This window comes from Ailuropoda melanoleuca, chromosome 5 (genome assembly GCF_002007445.2).
Source record: "Ailuropoda melanoleuca isolate Jingjing chromosome 5, ASM200744v2, whole genome shotgun sequence".
Taxonomy (NCBI): Eukaryota; Metazoa; Chordata; class Mammalia; order Carnivora; family Ursidae; genus Ailuropoda; species Ailuropoda melanoleuca.
This window is the reverse complement of record NC_048222.1, coordinates 83,527,042-83,554,845: the sequence shown is the minus strand read 5'-3', so window position 1 is coordinate 83,554,845 and position 27,804 is coordinate 83,527,042. Positions and strand designations below refer to the sequence as shown.

The 27,804-nt window shown below is 37.3% G+C and overlaps 1 protein-coding gene across 3 annotated transcripts in view; it reads right to left on the bottom strand.

The window, feature by feature from the left end:
- Positions 1-27,804, bottom strand: part of GLRA3 (glycine receptor alpha 3) — a 190,922-nt gene that overhangs the window by 24,811 nt on the left and 138,307 nt on the right. For all 3 annotated transcript variants that reach the window (XM_002922632.3, XM_002922633.3, XM_019803155.2), the window contains exons 6-7: positions 24,922-25,059; positions 16,715-16,929 (exon numbers count right to left, since the gene is read on the bottom strand). In XM_002922632.3, the coding sequence (XP_002922678.2) occupies positions 16,715-16,929; positions 24,922-25,059 (353 nt within the window). The remainder of the gene's footprint in view (positions 1-16,714; positions 16,930-24,921; positions 25,060-27,804) is intronic.

Genomic DNA, 27,804 nt, shown 5'->3' with positions numbered 1-27,804 from the left:
TCCCTTTCTTCTTTCTCCCTTTCTTCTTTCTTTCTTTCTTTCTTTCTTTCTTTCTTTCTTTCTTTCTTTCTAGAATCCTTTCTTTAGTGAAGAATGGTTTTTAGAAACTGAGGATCTGGGTATTGGGTGTGCTAATTGTTTCCTGGGTATCACTACTTCCAGGCCTTATTAGCAGACAGAGTTAGGAATTGTATACATACATACACGCACACACACACACACAACTAATATATATTATATATATCACTGGTCAACTATTATAATATTATTATTATAATATATATAACATATCTGTTTATCATCTATCTGTGCATCTTTTTTTTTAGAGGGAGAGAAAGAGAGAGAGCAGGAGTGGTGGGGTGGGGGGGCAGAGAGAAAAGGAGAGAAAGAATCTTAAGCAGTCTCCACGCCCAGGGCAGAGCCATTGCGGGGCTCGATGATACCCCCACCCTGAGATCATGACCTGAGCCGAAATCAAGGGTCAGACGCTTAACTGACTGAGCCACCCACGCGCCCCTCTCTGTTTATCTATCTATCATTTATCTATCTATATTTAAAACATGAATTTCCACTGGCATCTCTAATTTCAATTCAATATCACAGGGTTCACTCTAGCTTTCACCTTTTTCATTGATGTAATACTTTCTCGGACACTGACAAACTTGTCTCATTATTGTTAACATATATTTGAAGAGCCTCCCTGTATATAACTAAATATCTTAATTCCACTAGCCACCTCCAGCCTGAGCCCCATTAACCCCAGATGGCTTACTGGCTCTGGCCTCACACCCGAAGGCCCCACTGGCTGCCTTGGTCCTGACCTTCTCCTTGACCCATGGACCAAAGTCCTGCTGACCCCAGCCAGCCTCCTTCACCCTGACTACCTCCTTCGCTCCACAGGGTCTTGCTGTTTTCTGCCTCCTCAAAGGTAAGGAAGAGAAGATAAAGAAAGGAAAAAAGAACAAAGAGAACAGAGATTATTATTATTACTATTTTTAAGAGAAAAAAAAAACACAAAGAAGTGAAACAAAGAGAAGCATAAAATGAAGAATTATGTCCCTGTTTCTTAGAAACAGATTCAAACAGACCTTTGGAGGGAACAATTCAGTAACCTTTAAGAAACTGCTTTAATTTTTCTCTCAGCTTAACAGGGTAATGATTTGAGGATGTAATTGGACAAATATTGCTGTATATGTCAATTTCTGAAGGATGAAAATTTTCTGTAAGTTTTAGTATCCTTTCTTTTTTAAAAAAAAAAAAAGATTTTATTTAACAGAGAGAGAGAGAGCACAAGCGGGGGAAGTGGCAGGCAGAGGGAAAAGGTTCCCCAGAAGAGCAGGCAGCCTGATGCAAGGCTCGATCCCAGGACCCCGGTATCATGACCTGAGCTGAAGGCAGACGCTTAACCGACTGAGCCACCCAGGTGCCCCTACCCTTTCTTATTGTATATGTGTCTGTATCACACACAGTGTTATATCATGAAAACAATATTGGTAAAATCATCACCTTTTGTGCTACGAGCATGAGCCAATTCATTTTGTTGTGTAACCTTAGTCATGTCAGTTAGATGTGGGGAAAAAAAATTCTCTCATTTGCCAGGAATTAGATAAAGAATCAAAGACATTTATGTGAAGTAATTTTTTTTTCAGTTTTTTTTCCTGGGAAATAGACAATTACCTAAAAATTTTGCTTCCCTACTGATAGAAACAAATGTCCCTTCCCCCAAGAAGCTGTGGATCGAGGAGAGCAGAACTCGAGGTTAGATGTAAGCAATGATACACTAACTAGTTCTTTAGACTCAATGTATAGTTATCTCAAGGATCAAAACTTACACTTTGGAAATTTGACTATTTCTGTGCTGTTTGTATATTCTGTATTTTCTCTCACTCTTCATTCTTAATACTTAGTGGTGTTTTTGTCAATATCAACCTGTGGAAATCTTAATCAAATTTAAGCTGTGGTTTAAAAGGGGGAAAGTGGCTCACTCCTCAGGGGAGATCTGTGTTGGGGGGAGCAATAAACAAAGTAAGGACAATCCTCTCTCCCCCCTTCTCATTTGGCCTTTTCAGTCTCAGGCTCGACTTTGCCGAAGGCTGGTTCAGAATCCCATGGCACTTGCGGGCTTACCTGAACATAATGCCTTGTAATTGCTCATGCTTGTTCTCTTTCTGTTTAGACTGTGAACTCTTTGAGAGCAGATGTCATCTCTGAGCTGTTCGCCACTATTATAGTGTTTGGCATGTGTGTACCTATTTGCTAACTAAACGGACAGATAAATGAAGGTGTATAATGTGAAAATACAGGGGAAGAATGCATCACAGATGCTGATTCATCTGGAGATTCACTTTTTGAAGTCATGCTCTGTTCATACCTTGGGTTGGATTAATTCTCCTTTAAAAAGAGGCCATTTCTTGACACTTCCAATGGTGTCAACTAACATGTGAAATATGCCAACAAAGGAGCCCTCTGCATCTCCTCCACTTATTTTAAGTGTGACTTCTGTTGATCAGAATGACCTCTACTGAGCAAAGATAGGTATGCCCTCATTTTATTCCAGTGCTGTGCTAAGTGTCCAGTTGTTTATAAAATATAGATTTAAACCTCATAAGCTCTGCAGTTATGCCAGAAATCTTTGGCTGCCCTCAAATACATCCTGTCCTGAAAGATATAAAACAGATTTCAAAAGCGCTGTCTCAAGCTACACCATTCCTGGAAGAATATGACTCATAAAGTATGTGCTCATTATTTAACAACCTGAATCTATAATGACATGAACCAGAGATAAATCACATATTTAATTTCCATATTAATCCAATGAATATCTTCAATGACAACAGAGATATGCAAACATCACTTATGCCTGCTGATTTTGAACAACTCCTGAGTGTTGAGCCTAAAGGGCCTACTTTCCTCATCCTCTTTGACTGCCTTCACCAATTTCAACTATTTTTCTCCTCCTCTACCCTCACTGCCCATCAAAATGCAGCAAACTTGGGACCTGGGAGGTTTGGAACTCTAGGGCAAATAATTAAAATATGGACAGCAGTTCTTACTCCAACCCACGCCCAACATACTCATGACATACAACACACCCCATGTGATTCTGAATTATCACCTTCTTTCCTTTGCCTACTGGTTGCTATCCTTAGGGGCAGTCTCACTCCAATCCGGTTCATCCTTTGGATCGCTTTGTCAACAGTCGCCTTGTCCAAGGTACTGTTGGATCTCTGATTCAACAATTGTTTTAAGCAACAATGTCTCCTCAGTATTACCCCTTGAATACAAAAGTATGAGACAATCAAACCTAAATGTTTATTAATTAGATGCATCAGTCAGGAGGACCTTTGTCCTGGAGACCTGTTCAAAGCCACCATATTGAAGACTGCTTCCTTCTTGGAGTTTGCTCTTCCCATGGCTCCTGTGACCCATGCTCTTCAGGTTTGCCTCCCTCAGCTCTACCACACTCTGCTTTGTGGGCCCTGCCTCGTTCTCCTGAGTTCCTCAGAGATAGAGTCCAGGCACTCTTCTGTTTTAACTCTGAAACTTCTCATGAGTCAACCTCACCTATTACCATTGATTCAATTCCTCCTTTGTGCTTCTGGCCTCCAAATCTTTCTTTGCTGACTAGACCCTTCTCTAGCCAGGTTCTAACTTGACTACACCTTTTGGATGACTCACGCATCTCAAATTTACTCTAAGTAGAAACAATAGTTATGAATCTCTACCAGACTCCACCAAACAAACAGCAAACAAACACAGCTGCCTCCGTCTCCTCATTGAAAGGCTACACTGTGTTTGCAGTTGTTCCCCCTCCCCCCCACACACACTAGGAGTCCTGTCGTTCTATCATATCAAAGACCCAGCCCTGTTAATTATACTTTCTTGCTCTTTCTCAAATTTATCATTTTCCATTTTCCATCCTTCCTACTACCATCCCAGTGATCTCAACCACAATGACCTGTTCTTCAGTCCCTCAAGTCTATCCTTGACACAACAATAAATGATTATTTTAAAATGCAAATCCTTTCACTTAAAACTTTTCATTTGCTTTCAATTAATTGAAAGTCTCAAGTCTGTTTTATGGTGTATAAAGCCCTTCATGACTGGCCTCCCGCTTACTTCTCTTACTACAGGCACTCAATTTTTTTTTTTTTCTCATTCATTGAACACGATTGATGTAACCAAGTTTGGTTCTTAGTGTTGTAGTTATGGAGATGAGTAAGATAAATAAGATCCATCTTTAATAAAACTTACATTCAATTTGGGGAAAACATACAATAAAAACACAAAGATAATTTAGAAGAAGTGCAACAGAGAAACCACAATGGGGTAATGGGAAGAGTAGGGCAGGGTGAAGGGGTCGCTATGTTAGATGAGGAGGGTCAGCGAAGGCCTCTGAGCGTATGAAAATTACGACCTCATGCCACTTTCTTACTTGCTTATTATACTAGTCTTCCCTTCTTTTATTTTTTTTTTTGGAATCTGAAAGCAATTGACAGAAGCATTTATTTCCTGTTACTTCTGTCTGGAAATAACTCCTTCTTTTGGGTAACTGCCATTTGTCCTTCAGGTCTCAGCTTACACAACACATTATTAGAGAACCCTCTCCAAATGCCAGGACAGCCTTTCTTACCTTCCTACCTCCCCTTTCCTCATAGAAACCTTTTCCCAGGCCACTCACTACAACTGTAATTTTATATATTTGTAAGCAGGTCTTACACGATGACTGCTGGATAGCACCACTTGAATGTCCCACCTTCAGTTAATTATTCTATTCCACAATCCCTAAATGCTTTCTACTTTTCAAAAACTTTGGTTACGGGGATACAAAAATGAGTATGTTCTTGAAGATTTCAAAGTGAAATATCTATACTGATATTTTAACAAGCTGTGTTTAAGCAAACACCAAATAATTCATCTTATTATTGACCTTGTTCCGCTGTCCTGACATTATCCATTTACGTATCTTTCTCCTTTTAGGCTAATATATCCCATAAGCTAAGACAAAGGCCAAGCCTTATTCATCTTGGTATTTCTAGGACCTACACTGCTCATTGTACTATGTGCTCTCAGGTCATGTTGAATTGATTGAGTCACATGGAATGACTTCAGATCACTGGCCATTTATTATTAGAGAAATAATTATAATAATTAACATGTCAGGAAATGCTCTTGATAGTGTCCATGGAGCTACTGAGTCTGCTTAGTAGTTGTCTGAAAATAACATTTTTAATCCTCACAATCACTGAGGAAACTATCTCCATTTTAAAGATGAGATTTAGGCACAATAAAATAATTTGCTTAAGTAAAATAACTTATCATATAGTGACTGTTATGGTCTGAATATGTCTTTCCAAACTTCATACTTTGAAATCTAACCCCCAAGGGGATGGTATTAGAAGATGGGGCTTTTGGAAGGTGATCAGGTTGTGAGGGTCGAGTCCTCATGAATGAGGGTAGTGCCCTTGGAGAAAGGGTCCTAGAGATTTCTTTTGCCCCTCTACCATGAGGGGACACTGCTAGAGGCTCACCGTCTGTGAACCAGGAGGAAGGCTCTCACCGGAAACTGGATCTGCCAGTGTCTTGATCTTGGACTTCTCAGGTTCCAGAAGCGTGAGAATAAATATCGGTGGTCTTTAAGTCACCTGCTCTATGATCTTCTGTTACAGGAGCCTGAATCGATTAAGACAGCTACCAAGTTGCAAGGCTAGATTTGAATTACAACTCGTCTGGCTCCAAAGCCCATAAACTTAACTATCACTTTTTATCAAATAGTTATTAGGCTGCTTCTTTTCGGGCTACAGCTACATATCAACAACTGTGAACACACTAAGTAGAAATACTTTCTGCATTTTAAGATTCCAGCCTCTTTAACTTGAATCTGATAGTTAAGACTAAAATCAGTATGCAGAATACATATCGTAAGGTCCTCTTTATTGGCTGGTTCTGATGCTAAAATCTGGAAAACAACTTCCTAACAGATAATGTAGAAAAGGAGACATGAGCATTGCATTTACCACTTAAAAACAATCTAGTTGCTCTGAGGAAGCAAAACTAGATCAGGAAAACACTTTGTCCTCTGAAATACAATGAAAGTCCCCTCGACAACATTCTTACACTAATTATAATGAAGTGTTTTTGTGAACTGGGAAACCACTGCCTACTTGCCATGTGATAATCTAAGAAGACATCAGCTTGATGAATTATCATTTGAGTATGCAGAGCTCAGTTACTGCAAGGCCTTGTCTTTTTCATTCTAAAAATGTTTCATAATGTAGGGAAAGGAATATAAGCATCATTATGTTCTATAGTCTTCTTATGCCATTTTTCCAGAAGAATTATGCATTCATTCTACTTTTAATGTTATCATTAAAAATAGTCTGCTTTTTGTGTCCCAATTTATATATGTGTGTGTATGTATATATATATATATATTCCAAATGTAGATATGTATATATATTCCAAATATATGTGTGTATATATATATTCCCTATATATAATATATATATACATATATATATTCCCTATATATAATATATATATACATAATATATATATATGGTTTTTATCATTATCAGTCATTCTGTTATAAAGACTGGAATCATATCACCTTGACTGGGGAGCAATCATGTTCTGGGAGTTCGTCTAAGCATGAATTTCTCTACACCTACCTTTCCCATGATACAAGGAAGTAGGCACAAGGAGGATTCGAGCTAGGATAGGATACACTAACCAATAGTCCCGAAATCTCACTGGCTTGGAAGAAAAAAACAATTAAGGACACTGCATGTTCACTTTGAGTTAAATGGTGACTCTTGCCACTGTCATTCTCACTGACCTCAGCCGACAGGGCGATCACTACCTGGAACGTTGGCAGCACCCACAGTCGAGGAAAACCAGGCCCTGTTAGGTCTCATGTTGACTAACAAACACCCCAGGCTAGCAGTGCCACAGGTCACTGCTCCAAACTCATGAGCCAGCATGACTCATAGTCCACCTCTACCACGGAACCAAGAGGTGCACCTTACCCAGTGCCTGGGAGGAAGAGAAACCCAGCATGAGTGGCAGAGGGAGTAGGGTGGGAAAGTTTCCACTATTTTTATTTTTGAAACAGAAACTCAGATTCCTGGAGGCCCAGGATTGGCTATAGTGTGGATTATGATCTGATCACTGTTTATGATATCTTCCTACAGAACCACAGCAGCTCTGTTAAAGAGCAAAACTCGCTGCTTTATTAAAAAAAAAAAAAAGTTGTTAATTAATTGAAATGTGGCATAGAAGCACAAACCTCCCTTGATCTTCAGCCAAAAATTTCTTCAATCCCTAGTGTTAGGTCAGATTTCAGTACAATCAATTGTAAAAGGGTATAAAAAAAAAAATAGAGTCCAGGAAGCATTCTGAAGCATGAACTTAATCAAACAGAGCTAATGGATTGACCAGCTGGTGGGGAGTAAAGACAGGCAGGCTGCCAGGCAAACACAGGCATGGGAATGAATTTGCTTGTGCTGCATTGTATGGAACGCGCCTCACCAGTTAACCATAACGCTCGTCCCCATCCCTTAATAACTGCATCAGAGCACTCTGGGGTGTGACTTACTTGTGCCTGCGCCCTCTGAAGCCATTTGATTTTGCGCTCTCTAATTCAAAAGAATAGATGAGTTGCAGTTATCTCAGACAATCCTTCATAAATACATTTAGTTTATGCTAGCTTTTGGTAAGATTTTTGAGTAGCAACAATTCTAGAATACATTCCTTTACAAGTCCATCGGGCGAGCTGTATTACAAGCATGGCACCAAACTGTATAGTCAAGAAGCCTGGCAAGATACATGCCTTTACCTTATTCTGCATAAAGGCGGTTAGTAGGATTGCCTCCTGAGACCGATAATGCCCCAGACTACAGCTCATAGATGACAGTGCATTAGTGGGTAAATATTTATTAGTTTATAACCCAGACTTCTTATTTATAGTAAATTATACTTATTAAATTATAAATTACAACCCAGACTACTGTTAGTCAGTAGCTTATAGAAATAGAATTGTAAGATGCATTTACAAGGAGCACAGCTTAAATTTAAGAATGAGAAATGGATTCATCCAGAACCAGGAGTTGGAATCACAAAATCTCATATAAACCTACATGTTGGCACTCCAGGAAAGGAAGGTAGATTTTCCAAGAACCACTTGAAAGTGAATATTTTGTCAATTCTTTTCTCAATCTACATTTGCTCTTTATTTGAGAAAGAGGCATAGCAAAACTTTACTGAGTATTGCTCTCGAGTAACTAAAATAGCTCTTCAACCAGGATGATTTTTCTCTTTAATGACAGCCAATCCTGATGGATGCTCCCAGTTCCTTAGAACTGTCAAGGAAACCGTGAGGAGCACTTCTGGCTGTGGAATGGACAAGTGACTCAAGCATTCAACTAGATGCCTTTCTTCTGAGATATGCTGGAAGATTTCTTGTTTCTTGTACGGCTTTTCTTTCCCCCTGCGGATTTTATTTCAGATCACAATGACTATTCCTGAATCTTGATTTTGTAAAATCCAGATTGTAGTGTATTTAATCCTACATTTCCCCTTAGTGTAAAACCTGTATGAGAACTTTGTGTTTTATAATTTTTCTAGGAAAAATATTAGCTGCAAAATCATTCTGAGCTTCCTTCCAGACCTAAATCAAGAGAGACAAGGGAAATAATACACAATGTTTTAGAAACAGGTGTTAAAGGAGAACAAAGTGACTGTTGAAAAAAAGGAAGAAACTGTCTGCAGGACTGCCTTCTTGGACCACCAGGCCGTGAATCACGCAGCACAAGGTTTTGTGAGCTTGGACATTTATTGTCCCGGAGGACTGCTCACGACAGCGAGTCCTTCTGATGTACGATTTATCCTGATCATGACCTTCATGACCCTTAGTGAATGAATGATGCTTCGAACACAATATGTATCTTCCACATAAAAGCTTTTATTTTAAGAGATGAAATTGTAAGGGAGCAGAGCTGCAGCTTTCCTAAGTACTGGACTTGGCTCACCCTCCAGTCACCGGATAAGAAAAGTGCAACCAAAAAGGCTAAGGGACTTTGAAAGGTCATCTCGTTATCTCTGACTTCCGCTTCAGTTCTGGGAGTTTTGCCATTGTCTCTTCTACAGGACAAGGCTCTGATGTTTACCATTTATATGGAACTATGAAACCTAGATATCGCTGCAAATGCTTCGTAGGTGCCTGCTATTAGTTACTAGGATTTCTTAATGTATTATCTCTTTTAACTGCTCCATTAAGGTTGAATTCTACCTGTGACCCTCTTCCTCGGCCTTTTTGTACTGGAGGCTTTGTATTTCTATAACATCATCTTTATTTTGACCATATACCTTACCTATTCCCTTTATGTCTGAGGTCAAGACCTTCATTTACAACTTCAAACAAGAATGACAGAGAAAGTTTGTTAGTTGCTTAACAACACTGATGTTGGGACCCAGTTCTTTATTCCATGGGGGAGGGGGAGTTTTATATCCATTTTTATCTGTCAGGAGGGTTCCTGGTGTGATTCCAGGATCTATGTGAATGCAGTAAAGGGAGTTTCAGACATTATTGAGGTGAAATTGTCTCAAAGTGGCATATGCGTGTTTTGTTTTTAAATTTAGTTTGATGCCAAAGCCATTGTATTATATCACATTTTTTAATTTTAACTGTGATTTAATTATATGCTTTTTCCTAATTGTGCCATCAGATTTAAGAATTTATGCAGTGACTCTGCCTCGATGTCACCTACAAAGGACATGCTTGATTAGCTGTTAATTTTCAGCTTAGTGAGATCTAGTAAGCCTAGTAAATGAGGTTCCAACATTAAAGGTAGAACCAGAGATATCTACCAATTTTTACCCTTCTTATTATAGAACATACCTTCTGTTTAGGAATTATCTGTTTATAGATAATAGATAAAACACTAATAAAATTGGCTGACATTCACATGCACTATAGTCTGTGATTTTTAACAAAAGGGGAATGAATAAGTGATTCTTTCATTTTCTTTTTTTTTTTTTAAGATTTTATTTATTTATTCGACAGAGATAGAGACAGCCAGCGAGAGAGAGAACACAAGCAGGGGGAGTGGGAGAGGAAAAGGCAGGCTCATAGCAGAGGAGCCTGATGTGGGGCTCGATCCCATAATGCCAGGATTACGCCCTGAGCCGAAGGCAGACGCTTAACCGCTGTGCCACCCAGGCGCCCAAATTCTTTCATTTTCTATAGTTTTTTCTTTTTCTCTCTTTTCCCTAAGTGAATCTAATATGAAACCAAATTATTAGCCTGTTCACTACATTTTTTAAAAAATTAAATATATTGCTACATCAAATATGGTATTGTAAGTTAAATAGGATTATTAAAATTCTCACATTAAGAAATTAAAAATGAACTTACTTGCACCGTATTTGCACTGAACTTAACTGAAGTAATTTTAGTTAACTCTATTTTGAATAAATATTAGAATGTTGCCTTTAAATGGTGAGGACCAAAACATTACTGACAAGAATAGTTACTGGTATTCAATAGGATTACTATGCAGCCCGCTCTCCATCATTTATATTACTGCTGACCTTTACAGCTTACTCTCCTTTAAAACTGCAGGGGTGTTTTGTTTGTTCGTTTGTTTGTTGAGAATGAGAACTAATTAGATAACACAATGGTGAGTGTAGATCTTCCAGTTTTCTTCACACCCCTGTCTTTTCAGGGTAATCTCACATATAGATCTTCGTGTGCCCACACAACCATGGTAGCCCAATAAAAAAGTAATAGTTCAATTGATATTTTCTAACATTTGTAATCACTTCTATAACTGGTGTCTTTAGGAAGAGTAAAAACTTAACATAAAAGCTATCTTTGTTATGTCTTCGAAAAACAATATTTTCATTATACTGTAAGGTAGATACATACAACATTTAATTTTTTTTCATTAATCTGGTGATTCTCAGGGGAAAAATACGGTTCTATACAAGAGTAACTCAATTGAACTTTTATATTCTCTTAGAAAGACATGAAAAAAATGACAGACGTTCTTGTTTTTCAAGTTTGGACTAAGTACTAAGTAAATGTTTAAAAGCTCTTGTCCTTAAATATCTGCATGATATTTACTCAGTAGACACATATCACGTACTGATTTAGGTTCGGAGGATAGAAATATGTAAAATATATTTTGTTCTCTCAAAAATCTGCTGATGGGTTTCACAGAAAACTGAATGGGGAAAAAAGTTAAAAGAAATTATTCAAGATATACAGCTTTTGGTGCAGAATTTGAGATTTTCATAGGCTACAGGCTTCTGAGCTTCTGTGAAATATTTAATTGATTATCCACATTTGAAATTTCAACTGTTTCTTATTTTCTAACATTTAGTATCTCTGCTCCAAATGAGATGGCTATAGTGGTGGGGGCAGAGTGGGAGAAATTCACATAGAACTTTCCAGGAATCCCTCCCTCTTTCCTCTCTCCATCTGTTTTTCTCCCTCTGTTTTCTTTTCTTTTTTCCTTTCTTTTCTTTTCTTTTCTTTTCTTTTATTCTTTCTATTTTTTTTAAGATTTTATCTGTTCATTTGAGAGAGAGAGACAGAGCACAAGCAGGGGAGAGAGAGAGGGAAAGGGAGAAGCAGACTCCCTGCTGAGCTGGGAGCCCTATGTGGGACTCAATCCCGGGACCTGGAGATCATGACCTGAGCTGAAGGCAGATGCTTAACCATCTAAGCCACCCAGGAACCCCTCTCCTTCTGTTTTCTTGAGTATTTACTAACATGGCAGAGTCAGTCTAGGAACAGAGACAGAAAGTTTTAACAAATCATTGTCTCTGAGATAGATAAAATTATTTGTTGACAGTCGTTTATTTCTACTTTCCACTCCAAAGCTACCCTGCGGGTGGAGTACATTCCCCCACCCCCTTGACTTCGGGTTTGGCTGTGAGACTTGGAAAGACTTACAAAATAACTGAAGCGACTGTGTGCCAACTCTGAGCAAAAGCACTGCATGCTTCTGCTTGCCTTCCTGTTTTCCTGCGCTCCTCCATGAAAAGAGCATGCCATCGTACCTACAGTCCCACAGTGGAAGAGACAGAGAGCAGAATGAGCCTACTTCACAGCCTAGATCTAAGCCCACCCAAGTCAGCCAATCTCAGACAAACCCGGAAGAGTCTCAGGCAACTCACAGGCCAGTGAGCAAAAATAAATGTGGTAAACCATTGAGACCTGGGGTTATTTGTTATATGGAATAATTGCAACCTAACTATACTGAAACAATCCTGGGCCACAAGACTCTATTGTGTTAAGAGCTAGAGTTTGGGGGCACCTGGGTGGCTCAGTTGGTTAAGTGCCTGACTCTTAGTTTCGGCTCAGGTCATGATCTCAGGGTCTTGAGATTGAGTCCCATATTGGGCTCCATGCTTAGCATGGAGTCTGCTTCTCCCTCTCCTTCTGTTCTCCCCCTCTTCCCCCCGTCCCCCGGTTCAGGCACACCCCTGCTCTCTCTCTCAAATAAATAAATAAATAAATAAATAAATAAATTTTACCAAGGGGGGGAGGAGCTAAGGTTTGAATGAACTTGGAGTCTAGGGATTCTCTGGTCTTTGCCAAGCTTATGTCTGTATGTGTGTGGGTGGGTGGGTGGGTGGTGTGCACACACATCTGTTTAACATGTTATGTTCAAAGATCTCTGGTATGACAAATGGTGATATTTGTGTACTTCTGCAGATAATATGAAACAGAAAACATGTAAAAAGATGAACCTTAGTTGGTCCCTATGAAAGAAAATGAAAAAGAGGTAGGAGTAGGTCTCCAATAAGAAATAACTGCTCTTTGGAAGCAGAAAAGAAAGGGTAAAGTGTATATAATATTTCTGTAAAACAGATTTCCCAGAGTTCCCTGGTGTGGAGTCTTGCTAGAACCCATAGCTTCCAAATTAAAATTTTATTTTATCCCTTCTACTGATTTTCTATATTCTGACCCATTTCAATACTTAATATAAAATATAATTCTCTCAATGCCAAGATTTTAACTAGGTATTAGTATAAATCAAATGTATACTCAAAGATAATTAAATGATTATTACTATCCTCTCTTTCACCCGTAATTAAACCTAAGTCTCCAGGGAGGATTGCTTTTCTGCAGCAAAAAATAAAAATAAAAAAATGAATCACAGAATGCTGAGATCTCAAAGAGTTTGAGAGTAAAGTTTTAGGGTGAGTGGGTCTTTCTTTTAATTCAACTTTACCCTATTCTATGTGGGGGGTGGTGGGGGTGAGGAGATGGCTGTGGGAAAAGGAAGGAGAGAGAAGATCTTGAATATTCAGATCCATTTCCAACTGGAGGAGTAGAGCCAACCACAAATACATCTTCTTTTCCCTTCTTTCTGGGCTCTTTTTTTCATTCTTAGAAAAATCATCTCTATTCTGCTTCCTTATCCATCTATAGTTTTACTTCCTAAAGTCTGAGGCCTGAGTGTCACCCCTGAGTGTCCCCTTTTTGACAATTCTATGTGGCTGTCTTATAAACATCTCAAAGTTAACATGTTCAACCATAGATCAGTTACCTTCCCCAATCTTCCTCATTAACTATTACCTCTACTTGCCCAGTTACCTGAATGTTGACATCGACTCCTGCCTTTCCCTTACTCCTCAAGGTCAAGTTCATGGCAAATCCTATTTCATTTCCAAATGCATTTTCTTTAAAACGCCCATCTCTTTCTAAATCCATCTCCTTCTCTCCACCTCTACTGCAACCAGTCTAGCCAGACCATCATCTGCTCTAGACTACAAGAGTTTGCTTGGCAGTTTTTATGCTTCCACATCCACCCCTTCTATCTGATCTTCAAATAAAAGTTTGAATGATTACTCATCTCATTAAAATCCTTCCAAAATCCACTCAGAATAAACCTGACCTTTATCAAGGTTTATAAAACCCTCCATTGACATGGTCTATGATCATCACCATTTTTTCTCACTCATTCTGCTCCAAGCACGTGTCAAAGGGTGTCTCTAACATTATACAACTTTGAAAAATTACTGGCAATAAAATATATAGTCACCCCTTTCTGGTTATCTAATACAGGCACCACAGAAACACCAAATAGCTCTATGGTCCAAGAGATGAATCACAAGAATCTTCATGCTTTGGGCCATTACATGCTTGATTTATTATGATACTGTAGAGGGCAATGCAACAGGAAATATCAGAGACGGATCTGAGCTCTATAGTTCTCAAGGTGCTGGCTAAGGTATATCCTTTGAGATTTTCTACCCCGAGTCTTACTTGACTGATTTCCAAACTCCTTTGTATCCTACAGGAGATGTATTGGCACACAGCCTGGACAAAATACTAAGCAATTATAATAAATTAATGATTTATTGTTTCTTCCTCTTCTGTCTGATAATTCTCGATTGGTTTCCTGGATTTAAGTTTGTTTTCCCACTTCCTAGATTTTGTCAGTAATAGAATGGTGGATGTATCAGTGGCAAGACTTTTAGGCATCCAAGGGTTCTTTTGTGAGGTTGAGAATATAGCAGGTCTTAAAGTGTATGATTTAGCCATCTGTACCTAAAGGCAAGTGTGGGCCCTCGCCTCTTGCTTTTCTAGCCACCCCCTCCCCGAATCACAGAATCAGAATTGCATTTTTCAAGAGATTTTCTACTTTTCGGAATGATCCTTTCCAATAGATTAATTCTTGTTTATCCTGGTCTCCAGTGTCCATCTTCCTGAATTCTAATGTACATAGCTGCATATGCTCAACCTCCCATTCCCTAACTATCACAAAACCTAAAAGGAGGGCACCTGGGTGGCTCGGATGGTTAGGCATTTGCCTTTGGCTCAGGTCACAATTTCCAGGTCCTGAGATTGAGCCATGTCAGCTCAGTAGGGAGTCTGCTTCTCCTTTTCCCTCTGCCCCTCCCTCTGTTTATGCTCCCCCTGTCTCTCTCTCTCTCAAATGAATAAATAAGAAATCTTAAAAAAAAAAAAAAACCAAACCCTAAAATGATATGGTCACTTTCTCTTAAAATATCATTTTATTTATCAATTATTTTTGTGGGTCAGAAATAATCTGTTATCACATTTCCAATGGTCATTGTCTCTATAATCTAAGAGATGGAGAGGTTTTGTGTGCATTTATGTATATGATTGAGCTCAGGGTTGAAAATTTATTCCTTCCCTGAGATCACAGTGAAATTAATGATTTTTTAAAAATCTTTCCTATGTCTTTAGAAAATGAAGCCATCTCTTTTCTTTCCTTTAAAAAAAAACAAAAACAAAAACAAAAAAACTTGTGTCTTCATCCTGTTTTTTTTTTTAATTTGTTGCTTTCTTTATTTCTGCTTCCTCCACTCTGACCTCCATGCTCTCCCGATTCTGCCTTAATGTTTGTATTCAAATGTCTTTATACTGTGTCTCATAGGAGCTGTAGATTTCTGAAATGAGCATTTTGTTCTCTTCTCTGGTTGACAACTTACAGAATGAATGAGCTTTCATTTTGTTTAACATTTGAGGAAAATCAATGAGAAAACTGGCAATTTCCATTACAAATGGACTATGGGACTTCAACTATTACTCAGAGTCCTTTATACGTATATAAATAAGCATTGAGACTTCTTAGTTTAATCTTATAAGCAGTCTTGTAATTTTCACTTGAACAATATTTTATAAAGCACGAGTTGATATGGATCACTTTGAAAATTCAACGAAGTATTAATAAACGTAGACCTTATTTTGCAAGACAACCGTTAAATTGTACCTAGGCAGTGTGAGCATTGTTAAATACCAGGTTCTTCCTGTTTGAAGTAACTTTTTAGTGATGAAATGTCCTGCCATCAACTTTTATTTATTTAGGTATTTTAATCTAATAAATTGAATCATGCAATGTGATTCGTGGTAAGATTTAAGGAAGCCACGGCAATAGATTTATAATTTGCTCGGCATTGCAGGTAGATAGCATCAAATGCACAAGAAAAGTTGATATAATTTTGCTACATCTGTATCATTGTAATGAAAATAATAGTGAAGCTTGTTGGAAGCCAGACAGGATTACTCAATTTAGATAGTCGAAATTTTTCTTAGAAGTCATTTAGGAGAGGAAAATAATTTTCTATTGCTATTTGCTAAATGGATTAAAAAAGCTTCCTATGTTTTATTTCGGCATATGTTGTAAAAAGAAATATTATGTTTTTTACAAACCTCATAGAAGAGAACGGTTTACTTTAATTCCGGCAGCTCAGCATGGACTAAAATCATGATATTAGATAACCTTTCCTTTTTATTGGCCTATGGCAATGTAAAAGCCAAAAGGGAAAGAAAAAAAAACCCACAAAAATAATAAGTGCTATTGACAGCACTCCGGATACCCTCATACAATACTTGTGGGAGTGTAGCTGCTATGCATTTTTCTGGAGGGCATTTGGCAATACATATCGATACATACAGCCATCAGTGCAGTGATTCCAGTTCTAAGAATTTATACTAAGGAAAAAATGCAAAATATATGTAAAACTATACACACGCACATAGTCACGAATATAACCTTCATCATATAAGGGTTCATTATTGTGTTAGTCCTAATAGTGAGTACATTACTATAGCACATCCATACAATATGACAAAAGTTGATAATTATATATATGTGAATTTTCTACGTAAAATATTATATGTCTACAAATACTTGTGCAAAAGTAGGTATATGGTATTTAGTGCACTCACCTTTGGTAAGGAAGCTCGTGATCCTGAGCTCTGCGTGGTCATAGTCAGCACGGTAGTTATTCCCAAGGCTACCCTGGCTGGCGCAGCATCCATATTGATCCAGAATGAAACCCAGGATAGAATAACGATCAGGAGACTGGGAATGTACATCTGGATCAGGTAGTATCCCATTTGCCGTTCAAGATGGAATCGCACTTCTATACACGTAAATTTTCCTAGTTGATTGTAAAATAAATGCAGCAGTTGGTAAAAATAGTCTTTGTGAGGACATCAAATGTCACATTCTTTTTCCATATTTTGTCCTAACATTTTCCATTATAATGAAAAGGGAGCCTAAATCGTATAGGCAAATTGCTTTCTGAAAAATATTTTTCTTAGTTTTCTGCTAGCATCTGGAAGCAACATGAGAGTACACTTTCCAGGAAATAGTATGTCATCTTATTACTTCACATTTGGTTAGCATTTCATACTTTGAAAGTACTCAACGATCTATCATTTCACTTGATTCCAGCTATTGTTTCTGAGATTGACAGGAGAAATGTGTATCTAATATAGAAAGACCTTCCTTCCTCATTGAGTCTGTCTGGTACTTTTTAGTACTTATTGAGAGCCAGGTGATATTTGTTCCAGAGGCCTTTACATTTACTTTAAAGTAAGTGCTAAGGGACAAATTCAATTGAAGATGAATAGTTCCTTAAACGTAATTAAAGTAAGTTAATATATATTGATAATTTGGAAACTATTAATGCAAAAAAAAGAGCAAAACATGTTACTCCCCATCAATAAATTTGAACATAATTTAAAAACACACTTACTGAAAAAACCTGAGATATATGTGTTCTGTATACTCATTCCCTGTGTCTCTGTTATGGTAAGAAATTAGTAGAGGAATAAATTATGTCTTTTTTTTAAATTTTATTTATTTATGTGACAGAGAGACAGCCAGCGAGAGACGGAACACAGCACGGGAGAGGGAGAGGAAGAAGCAGGCTCCCAGCCGAGGAGCCCGATGTGGGACTCGATCCCAGAACTCCCGGATCACGCCCTGAGCCGAAGGCGGACGCTTAATGACTGCGCTACCCAGGCGCCCCAGGAATAAATTATGTCTTAATTAACCATCTTGTTGATGTCTCTGCTTATCCTCTGGTTATACTCCCTACTATCATGTCCATGTTACCTCTCTTAAAATAGTTGTTTATCTGAATAACCAAATTCTTGGTTTTATTCTCTCCTTATTCTAACTCTGTTAAAAAGGGTAAGGTTAGTGAATTAACATGCTGATCTTTTTTTAGGTGACATTCTCTGATCCAATTGTGAAAGAGAACCAAAGACCACATCCAGGAAAATTGCTAGTGTATTTTTAGATAGGTTTCAGTGCAAAACTTCCAGGATTGCGGCTTGAGCCACGTGCTACTATGATTCATGGGCAAAGCCACTGGATAAAGGGATGGATGATATTCCAGGACTTAAAATTCCTAACAAAGTTTCAGAAATTCTGAGAAAGTTAGATTCCACTCTTAAGTGTTTAAGGGTCAGAAACAAAGATACATCTATGATCCTTTTATCAATTTATCAACTGCATACAGAATGCCTAAAATTTCTTGAAATATATGAATATACTTAGGTTTTTAAGATTCTACTAAAATAGAAAATTTTTTATTTTATTTTATTATTTTTATTTTTTTATTTTATTTTTTTAAAGATTTTATTTATTTATTTGACAGAGATAGAGACAGCCAGTGAGAGAGGGAACACAAGCAGGGGGAGTGGGAGAGGAAGAAGCAGGCCCATAGCAGAGGAGCCTGATGTGGGGCTCGATCCCATAACTCCGGGATCACGCCCTGAGCCGAAGGCAGACGCTTAACCGCTGTGCCACCCAGGCGCCCCAGAAAATTTTTTAAATAATGAAATGAAATAGGGCAAGAATAGCTGAACTATTTTCATGATATCACTGTTAAATTATCCAAGTAATCTCAGGGTGCCTATGTTGGGGTTAATGTAGAGCGTGAAATCAGCCATAATACCTGGCTTGCATAAATGTAACATGGAGGCTGCTGAGGGCAAGGAAGATTTCGGAGAAGGGCAGAGGTCTTTGGAATGCTGAGGCCTGTGTGACCACTCTGCCCTAGGAATGCCTTGAGGAGTTGCCTTCCCCAGAGTTTTCTTACCCACAACAGCCGCCCTAAGAGATGTATGCATTGTTCCTGGGCTATGTTTGGCAGAACTCGTAGAAGACACAGATTAACGTAGCAGATTAGCATATCATGTCTTTCCCATAAACAGATCCTCCTAGTTCCAGTAAGATCCCTTGTCACACATCACGTGCTTGAGAAACAGTGATAAAGATTCAGGATTATCCTGAAGGACCAATAAAGGCGGGAGCAAAGAAGAGCAAAGGGTCTTCATCTCTGACCATTGACCCCCTTGCCTTCTCCTCCCTTTTACAGCAAAGTCTGGAGTCATCTTTCATCCATCGGTACAGGGATTGCTGGCCATTCCCTGCACGCCTGGGTGGCGCAGTCGGTTGACTGTCCAAGTCTTGGTTTCCACTCAGGTCATGCCCTCAGGGTCCTGGGATGAAGCCCCCCATCAGGCTCTGCACTCAGTGTGGAGTCTGCTTAAGATGCTCACTGCCTCACCCTCTGCCCTTACACCCGCTCTAACCTCCCCCTCTAGCTGGCTCATGGGCATGTGTGTGTGCTCTCCTTCTGTCAAATAAATAAATACGTAAATCTTAAAAATAAAAAAAATTAACCAAGTAATGTCGTGATGAAATTACTAATAATCACTGACCATTTGGGTACTTGGAGTACATTCTATAAGGTTCATGTAATTCTCAAAAAAAAATTCTCATTGTACCTTATGATGAGTGTTTTCATTAACTATCACTGGGAGGAAAAATAATGGTATATTGTATATATATAAATAAATATATACCACATGCATATGTGTGGCTCTAGAGAGAAAAATGAACAAGTTCTACAAGTTCTGACATGATAACACCAGTACAACAAGACTGAAGCTTCTTCAAGCATGTTTATATTTTGACTGACATTTTACTTTATTTTAATTTATTTAATTATTTATTTTACTTTTCAGACTTAAAGGTTATTTCTTTTAGGTGACTAAAAATTTATTTTGATTAATTGATTCATTTTCTAGTTATAAAGTACAAAATAATGCATTCTAGTCTCAATGTTCCTTCAAAAAAAAAACCTAGAGACAATATAAAGAATATTACAATTCATTGATAAAAAGAAAATAATCCAATATAAAAATGGGCACAAGGTCGACTATTTTTATGGCACCTGAGCTATTTATTTTTGGTTGTCTGCTATTTGCAATAAAAGTATCCTGGCTGTGGGACACCGAGGTGGCTCAGCTGGTCAAGCTTCGGACTCTCAGTTTTACCTCAGGTCATGATCTCAGGGTCATGAGATCCAGCCCCAAGTCCAACTCCCAGCTCAGTGCAGAGTCTGCTTGAGATTCTCTCCCTCTCTCTCTCTGTCCCCTCACCCCACAGCTTGTGTGCTCTCTTTCTCTTTCTCTCTCTAAGATAAATAAATAAATAAATAAATAAATAAATAAAATCTTTAAGAAAAAGGTATCCTGGCTCAGATGGATGAAGCAAAAAAGAAAGGAGGATCAAATTATTAAAATCAGTATGAAAGAGGGGACATTACTACTCAGAGAAATTAAAGGATTATATGGAAGTATTATGAATAACTGTATACCAACAAGTGGAATGTCTTAGATGAAATGGACAAATATATAGAATGACACGTATTACTGAAACTCATTCAAGATGATATAGATAATCTGAATAGACCTACAAAAAGTAAAGAGGTTAAATTAGTAGTTTTAAAGCTTAGCACAGGGGAAAACTCAAGGCTACAAAACTTCTGTTAAACATCTAAAGAAGAATTAATAACAAGTCTTCTTCATAAAATCTTCCAAGAACTCGACAACAAGAGTAATTCCTAACTCATTCAATGAGTTCAATATTACCCTGATAGTAACACCGACAAAAACATCACAGGGAAAAAAAAGTATACAGATAATGTCTCTGATGAATATAATCTAAAAACACCAGAAAAATACTAGCAAACTGAATCCGGCAACATATGGAAAAAGCTATACATCAGAACCAACCAGAATTTATCATGGAATGCAAGCAAGTTTGGCTTAACCTCCCAAGTCAATGTAATACATTATATAAATAAAACAAAGTCAAAAACTATACAATCATCTCAATAAAAGTAAAATTGTCAAAAATCCAACAGTCTTTCATAACAAACTAGACAAACTATAGTGTTTCTATACACTAGTGATAAACAATCAAAAAATTAAATGGAACAAACAATTCCATTTACAATAGAACCAACAATTCCATTTACAATAGAACCAAATAAAATAAAATACTTATAAATAAATTTAACAAAAGAAATGTAAGATTTCTACACTAAAAAATACAAAACACAGCTGAACAAAATTAAAAAATTGGAACAAATGGAAAATCATTCTGTAGTCATTAATTAGAAGACTAAATATGGCAAACTTCCCATATTGTTCTACAAATTCATTGTGATCTCTATCAAAATTTCTACTGGCTTTTATGCAGAAATGTACAAGCTGATCCTGAAATTATTATGGAAATGGAAGAGACCTAGAATAACCAATATAGCCCTCAGGCAAAAAGAAAAAAATTTCCGCGTTTCAAGACTTGCTACAAATCTACAATAACACCAAAATATGATAATGTTATAAGTATAGATATGCAGATCAATGGAATAGAATTGGAAGTCCAGAAATAATCATTTATGGTCAATTGATTTTCAACAAAAGACTACAGCTATTTTATAGGGAGATAATGGTCTCCTCAACAGATGGTACAGGGAGAACTTTGTATTCACATGCAAAAGAATTAACTTCCACCCCATCTCTTAGTATTCAAAATGGATCATACACCTATATGTAAATTGCTAAATCTACAAAATTCTTAGACGGCGTAGGAGTAAATCTTTATGACCTTAAGGTAGGCAACAATTTTTTTTAAATACAATACCAAAATCCCAAGTAATAAAAGAAAAAAAAAAGTGATAAATTTGGTTTCCCCAAAATTAAAAGTTTTGTGCTTCAAATGACATCATTAAGAAAGTGAAAAGACAACATACCAACTGGGGAAAAGTATATGTAAATCAATAATAAAAAGAGAAATAACTGACTTAGAAAATGGGCAAGGGAATTGAATAAACATCTTTTTCCAAAGAAGATATGCAAATATCAATAAGCACATGAAAAGATGCTCATCATTACTCATTAGGGAAATGCAAATCAAAACCACAATGAGATAGTACTTCACTCACTAAAATGGCTATTATAAAGAAGACGGATAATAAGTTATGGTTAGGATGTGGAGAAACCGGAATCCTCATTCATTGTTGGAAGAATCGTAAAGGGTGTCAATATTTTGAAAAACAATTTGGCGGCATAGATTTACCATATGATCCAGCTTTCTACTTCTAATTCTACACCGAAGAGATATAACATGTATCCATCCCAAAACTTGTATGTGAGTGTTCATAAGTGATCCAAAGTTGGAAATACCCTAAATGTCTAGCATCTGGTGAATGAATAAACAAAATGAGGTATATCCATACAATTGAATACTACTTGGCAATAAAAAGGAATGAAGTATTGAGATATGCTACCAGAAGGATGAATCTCAAAAAATTCTTCTAATTAAAAGAAGAGACCACATAAGATTCCATTTATAGAAAACATCCCGAAAATACAAAGCTAGAGAAACCGGAAGTTGATTAGTAATTACCAGGAGCTGCTGGATAGGGAGGACTGCTGATGGATATAAGGTTTATTTTTTTTTTCAGGTGATAAAATATTTCAAGATTATGCTGGTGGTTGCACACCTCTGTAAATACACTGAAAATCATTGAGCTGTATCCCTTAAACAAGTGAATTTTATAGTACCTAAATTAAATATCAATAGAGTTGTTTTAAAAAAGTCTTTAGTTACAAGATGAACAAGGTCTGAGGATCTAATATAACATGGTGGCTGTAGTTGATACCATTGTACTGTATAATTGAGATTTGCTAAGAGAGTAGAACGTAAATATTCTCTCACAAACAAAAGGGTAAATAAGTGAGGTTATGGATGTGTTAACTAACTTGGGGGGAATCCTTTCACAGTGTATATGTATATTAAATCATCCCATTGTACACTGTTTATTTTATGTTAATTATACACCTCAATAAAACTGGAAGACAAAAAAGCCTTCTTTTGATATAGATCTGAAGGAAAAGTTTCCTATTTAGAGAAAATCTGCTCCTCCAGAGGGCAGGTTGTAATATTCTCACATGTACAGACAAATTGGGGGTTCAAATCCACTTTTTATTTATTATTTTACTCAACAAATATGTATTGAGCACCCACGTACTCCAGCAGTGTCCAGAAAACATAAAAATAGAAAGAATGTCTATAATCGTTGACTTAAAAACTTTTGGGAATAAGGGAAACAAACAATATGTAAGTAAGCCTATAAATGAGAGATAAAATTTTAGACAGTGAAAGCTGTAAGTGGAAAGTGGGATGTGGATGTTTAACATATACTTGTTACAGAGATGATTTGAGGACTGGTATCTGAGTAGTCCTGACGTATGTGAGAGTATTCGGTTTGCGATAATTTGGGGCAAGAGTATATATGTATAGAAGTATGTATGGAGGGAAGGGGTGGGGGGAAGGCGGTGTAACCGGGTGATGGGCATTAAGGAGGGGACGTGTCATGATGAGCACTGGGTGTTGCACGCAACTAATGAACTGTTGAACACTACATCAACAACTAATGGTGTACTATACGGTGCCTAACTGAACATAAATAAATGAATAAATAATAAAATAAAATAAAATTTTAATAGCAAAAGAAGAAGAAGAAGGAGGAGGAGGAGGGTATGTACAGAAAGAAGAGCAAGTACAAAGGCCCCGAAGCAGGAATCCATGTGGCATATGTAAGAAAACAAACCACTGTGGCCGAATTACAAAATAAGGGGATGAGGGAGAAGAGGGTCTCGGGGAGATGGGCAAGGGATACCACCAAGTCTGTGGTTCTTTGTTATAGTGGCCCTAGGAAACTAATCCGCCAGCTTAAACCACCTCTAGAGCCCTCTTAGTGTCTCTCTAAAATTTGCTTGTCATTGTAACTGCCCCTAGAGAGTTGAGCAAGGACACTGGTATTGACTTGTCTGCCCTTTATCTTTGTGTTGAGATGTTAACCTTGAACTCCCATCAAATTAAATATCAACCTCACTGCTGGGTTAAGAAAATGGCAGTGGCTTTTTCACCAGATATTGTGAATTGATTAAAGAGATAAAAGAGATTAAAGACCTTGTATAGTGAAAGGTCAGGTCAGAGTCCTGGAAAATGATGAGCCAAAGAGGAATCATAGTTACTGTAAGGAAATAATAAGAGCAGCAGTTGATGCTAGTGGGAGGCGGTGGACTAACCACATTGAAGTGATGACTCATTTGTGGGTGGTTTAACAGAATTTGTAGGAATGGATTAGGCAGCGAGAATAGATATTATGAGAATAGCTGTGCTGGTTGAGAGAAATGAACAGATCTCATGAATGTGCAAATATCACATTAAGTCTATCAGTCTTCGACAACAATAATCTTATATCTATCCTCAAAGGCGAAAGGGTACTGTGTCGGTGTGAGTAATAGGTACTTAAGTAACAATAACTTGAAATGCATGAAATTGTAGCCAAAGACAAGTTTAGGCAAATGAAGCCCTAAAAAATAAAAAAAAATTAAAAAAAAGCGCAATTTCTTTCATTTTGTTATCAAACACAATGTATATTGCCCAAGAAGAGCTAAAAATTATTGTTCTATAGAAATTAAAGGAACTTTTTTGGAGGCATCATTATTACGTAACTATGGGCTTTTGCCAAAAAAAAAAAAAAGATATAATTGAATAGCAAGCATTTCTTTGATCCTATACGAATCAATTATATAACAATATGCATTGAGTCCAAGCATTTGTAAATTTCATATGCATTCGTTTTCTGCTCTATGACTATGAAAAACACTAAGCTATAAATAGTTAAAATAATTAACCTACCACTATAATTAAGAAACACTGAATATCATAAAACCAGAAGTCACAAGTGTAATAAAGAATGCTCGACCCCTACCTGTATTGTAATGTTTAGTGCAGTATCGTAAATCTTTCTCTTCTTTCAGCAGAAACTGGGGCAAAGTGAGTCCTTCGGCCACTTGTACAGGTGCCTCATCTTGCCATTCAAAAATGAGATCATTCATTGTGTACCCAACTAGGCAAAATATAATAAAAATATTTATAGCATAAAAGGGCATTCAAATAAACCAAAATTTTTACAAAAGCTTGTACATTTCACATGGGTTGGGATGACCAGTGTCATCTTAACTCAACAAATTGAGTTATGCATTGCACGATTCCATCTCACCAAAGTCTACTGAAGTCTATTCACATAGAATACTCATCAAATAATGTAAGAAAATGTAGTAGGTTAACAGAAAGCATAACAAGGCATATAGAAACTTCAGAGCACGTGCATATATGTTCTTTCCATGGAGTGGGCAGACCCTGGATTAGTCCAACAACTCATTTTGGTTCCACTCCATTAGATATCCCACCTTCTCTCGAATTATTCAGAGCTCTTTCAACAAAAACTGAAATTGTTACTGGTTAGGAAAAGACCTGAACTACATTATCTGTGGGGGAAAGTATTGAGGCTTTTATCTTTCTTGATTTCATCATTAACTATTTTAGTTTATGGCATCTGCTTCAATGTTCCAAATCCCAAAATGAACAAAATGATATTTTAAATAGAGATGTCAGCTATTCAGAGAAAAATCGGAGTACAAAGAAAAATCCATGTGGAACAGTTTGTGGAGGAGGAAATTCTTGCATATACTATCAGTGAATTCAGGATAGGATTAGCTATCATATTTAGTAATAAGACGTCAGCACCCTTTAGTAAATGGAAAATTCATATTTATATAGGAAAGATATCTAAGAAAAGCAGGATTTTATCTTTTTTTCCTCCTCTAAATGGAAAGCTATTGAAATGCACACCTTAAATCTGCAGCTAGAGGGGGAATCAAAGTGAATGGAACCTGAGGGAAGACTATTGTTACCATGTACAACTACCATGGAGGCAGAGAGAGAGAGGACACAGGCTCTGGCTTTTGAACTAAGTCAAGTGGGCAGATTAAGAAGCAGAAGCTTTCGATTCATGAAGCAGCAAGCAAGGGAAATTGTCCCACGCAGGTTATCCTGGAGGCAAACTGGTAGTAAGAAAGACGCTGTTTAGTGTCTAGAAACAGCCGGCGTGGAACAGATTTGACTGGACAGAGCAATGTGTAGGGAAGACAAGATATGTGAAATTTCATCCCAATTTAGACAGACCAAGAGAGAAATTTCATTTTGTTTTTATATTCTAAGGTTTTTTAGAGTCTTCTGTGAAAAGAAACTAGCTCTCTGAGATTCCCTCAAAGACAAGCTTTAGTCTCTAATGCCAGTTATAGGCAGTATGTTTAGCTTCCTTGTGCTAAATAATTGTGCACACTGAGTGATTTAGGTATGGGAAACTCCTAATCAAATTATGCTACTTCCTTATGGTCCCTAGAATAGTTGTTTGAAACCAGGAAGAAGATAATAAGATGGCATGTGTAGGGGGTCATTCCTTTGTTCTGAGTAATTTACTTGGACCGTCAACAAAAATAACTAAATGGTAATTTTGTCTCAGGAAACCTTCAAATGTAACTGAAAAAACTCAATACTCTTTTACACAGCTCAAAGTGTTTTAACATCCTGATGCTTTCGGTTGGCAGATCTTTATACAAGTCTGAAGATGTGAAGGAGAACAGATTGGCTAATGAGATCAAGATGGTGAGTTGAACTGCCTTGTACAATAATCAGTTTCACAACAAGAAATACTTTATTCAGGGAACAAAGACATCAACCTTAATTTCAGCCAACAATCTCATATGGTAACTGCAGGAAAACATGTAAACAAGTAAGTCAATGCAAACAAGCATTTGTTTCTTCAAGTATTTATTTGGTACCAACTGTCTGTAAGTCACCTTGCTAGGTGCAAGGCCCGAGAAGTGTCATTCCAGGGTAGAAAATAGGTAGCATGAGAGAGGCACAAAGTGCTATTGGCATTCAGAAGAAGGATGTATGATACCCACTTAGGCCTCATTTGAATTAGACCTTGAAGCAAGACAGCGGCTTCATATAAAGAGTGTGAGAAAAGATGAGGTACTCAGGCAAAGAGACCAGTGTAATTAGTGGAAAGAAACTACAATGTCCCCGGGTTTACAATAGGAGTAGAAAGAGCTTCATTTGTCTAGAACCAGCGTGCATGAAGGAACATAGGGAATGAAAAGCTAAATTAAGCTAAGATGGTGTGAACTTTAAATTCCAGGTTGAAACCTTTGATTTTTCCAAAATTCCCTGTGGGCAATGATGAACAATTGGAATCCTTTGAGCAGGGAAGTGACATGACAAAGATTCTGCTCTAGAGACAGTGGCGAGATCCATTCATGAGATTTGCAAGGTGCAAACTACTTTCATAATCATAATAAGACATATGCCTTTTTCATCATGTTGACATTCACCCAGATGGTTAAAAAACAATGGGGGGAGGGGGTAAAACTTCAAGTGCCTTAGCATAATTGCAGACAGTGGCCACAAACTGTGTTGGCGGTTATTGTTTTCTTTACCACCATATCTTACAGTGCAGGAATAACAATGCCAATTTTAAAGAATGTCCATGATCCTTGATGAAGCAGTAATGATTATAATTTTATTAAATTTTGACCTTATATAAATATCCTTTTAATATCCTCTGTGTTAAAAGGTACATATAAAGTACTTCCCCTGCATTCTGTATTATGATTCTTTTAAGGAAGAGAACTGGGGTGATTGATTTGCAAGTTAAATCCATTTTGGTTTTTTTGTGAAACACTGTTTTTACTTGAAAAAAAAAAGACTGGTAAATTATAATTATTACATATGGCAGACCATTTTC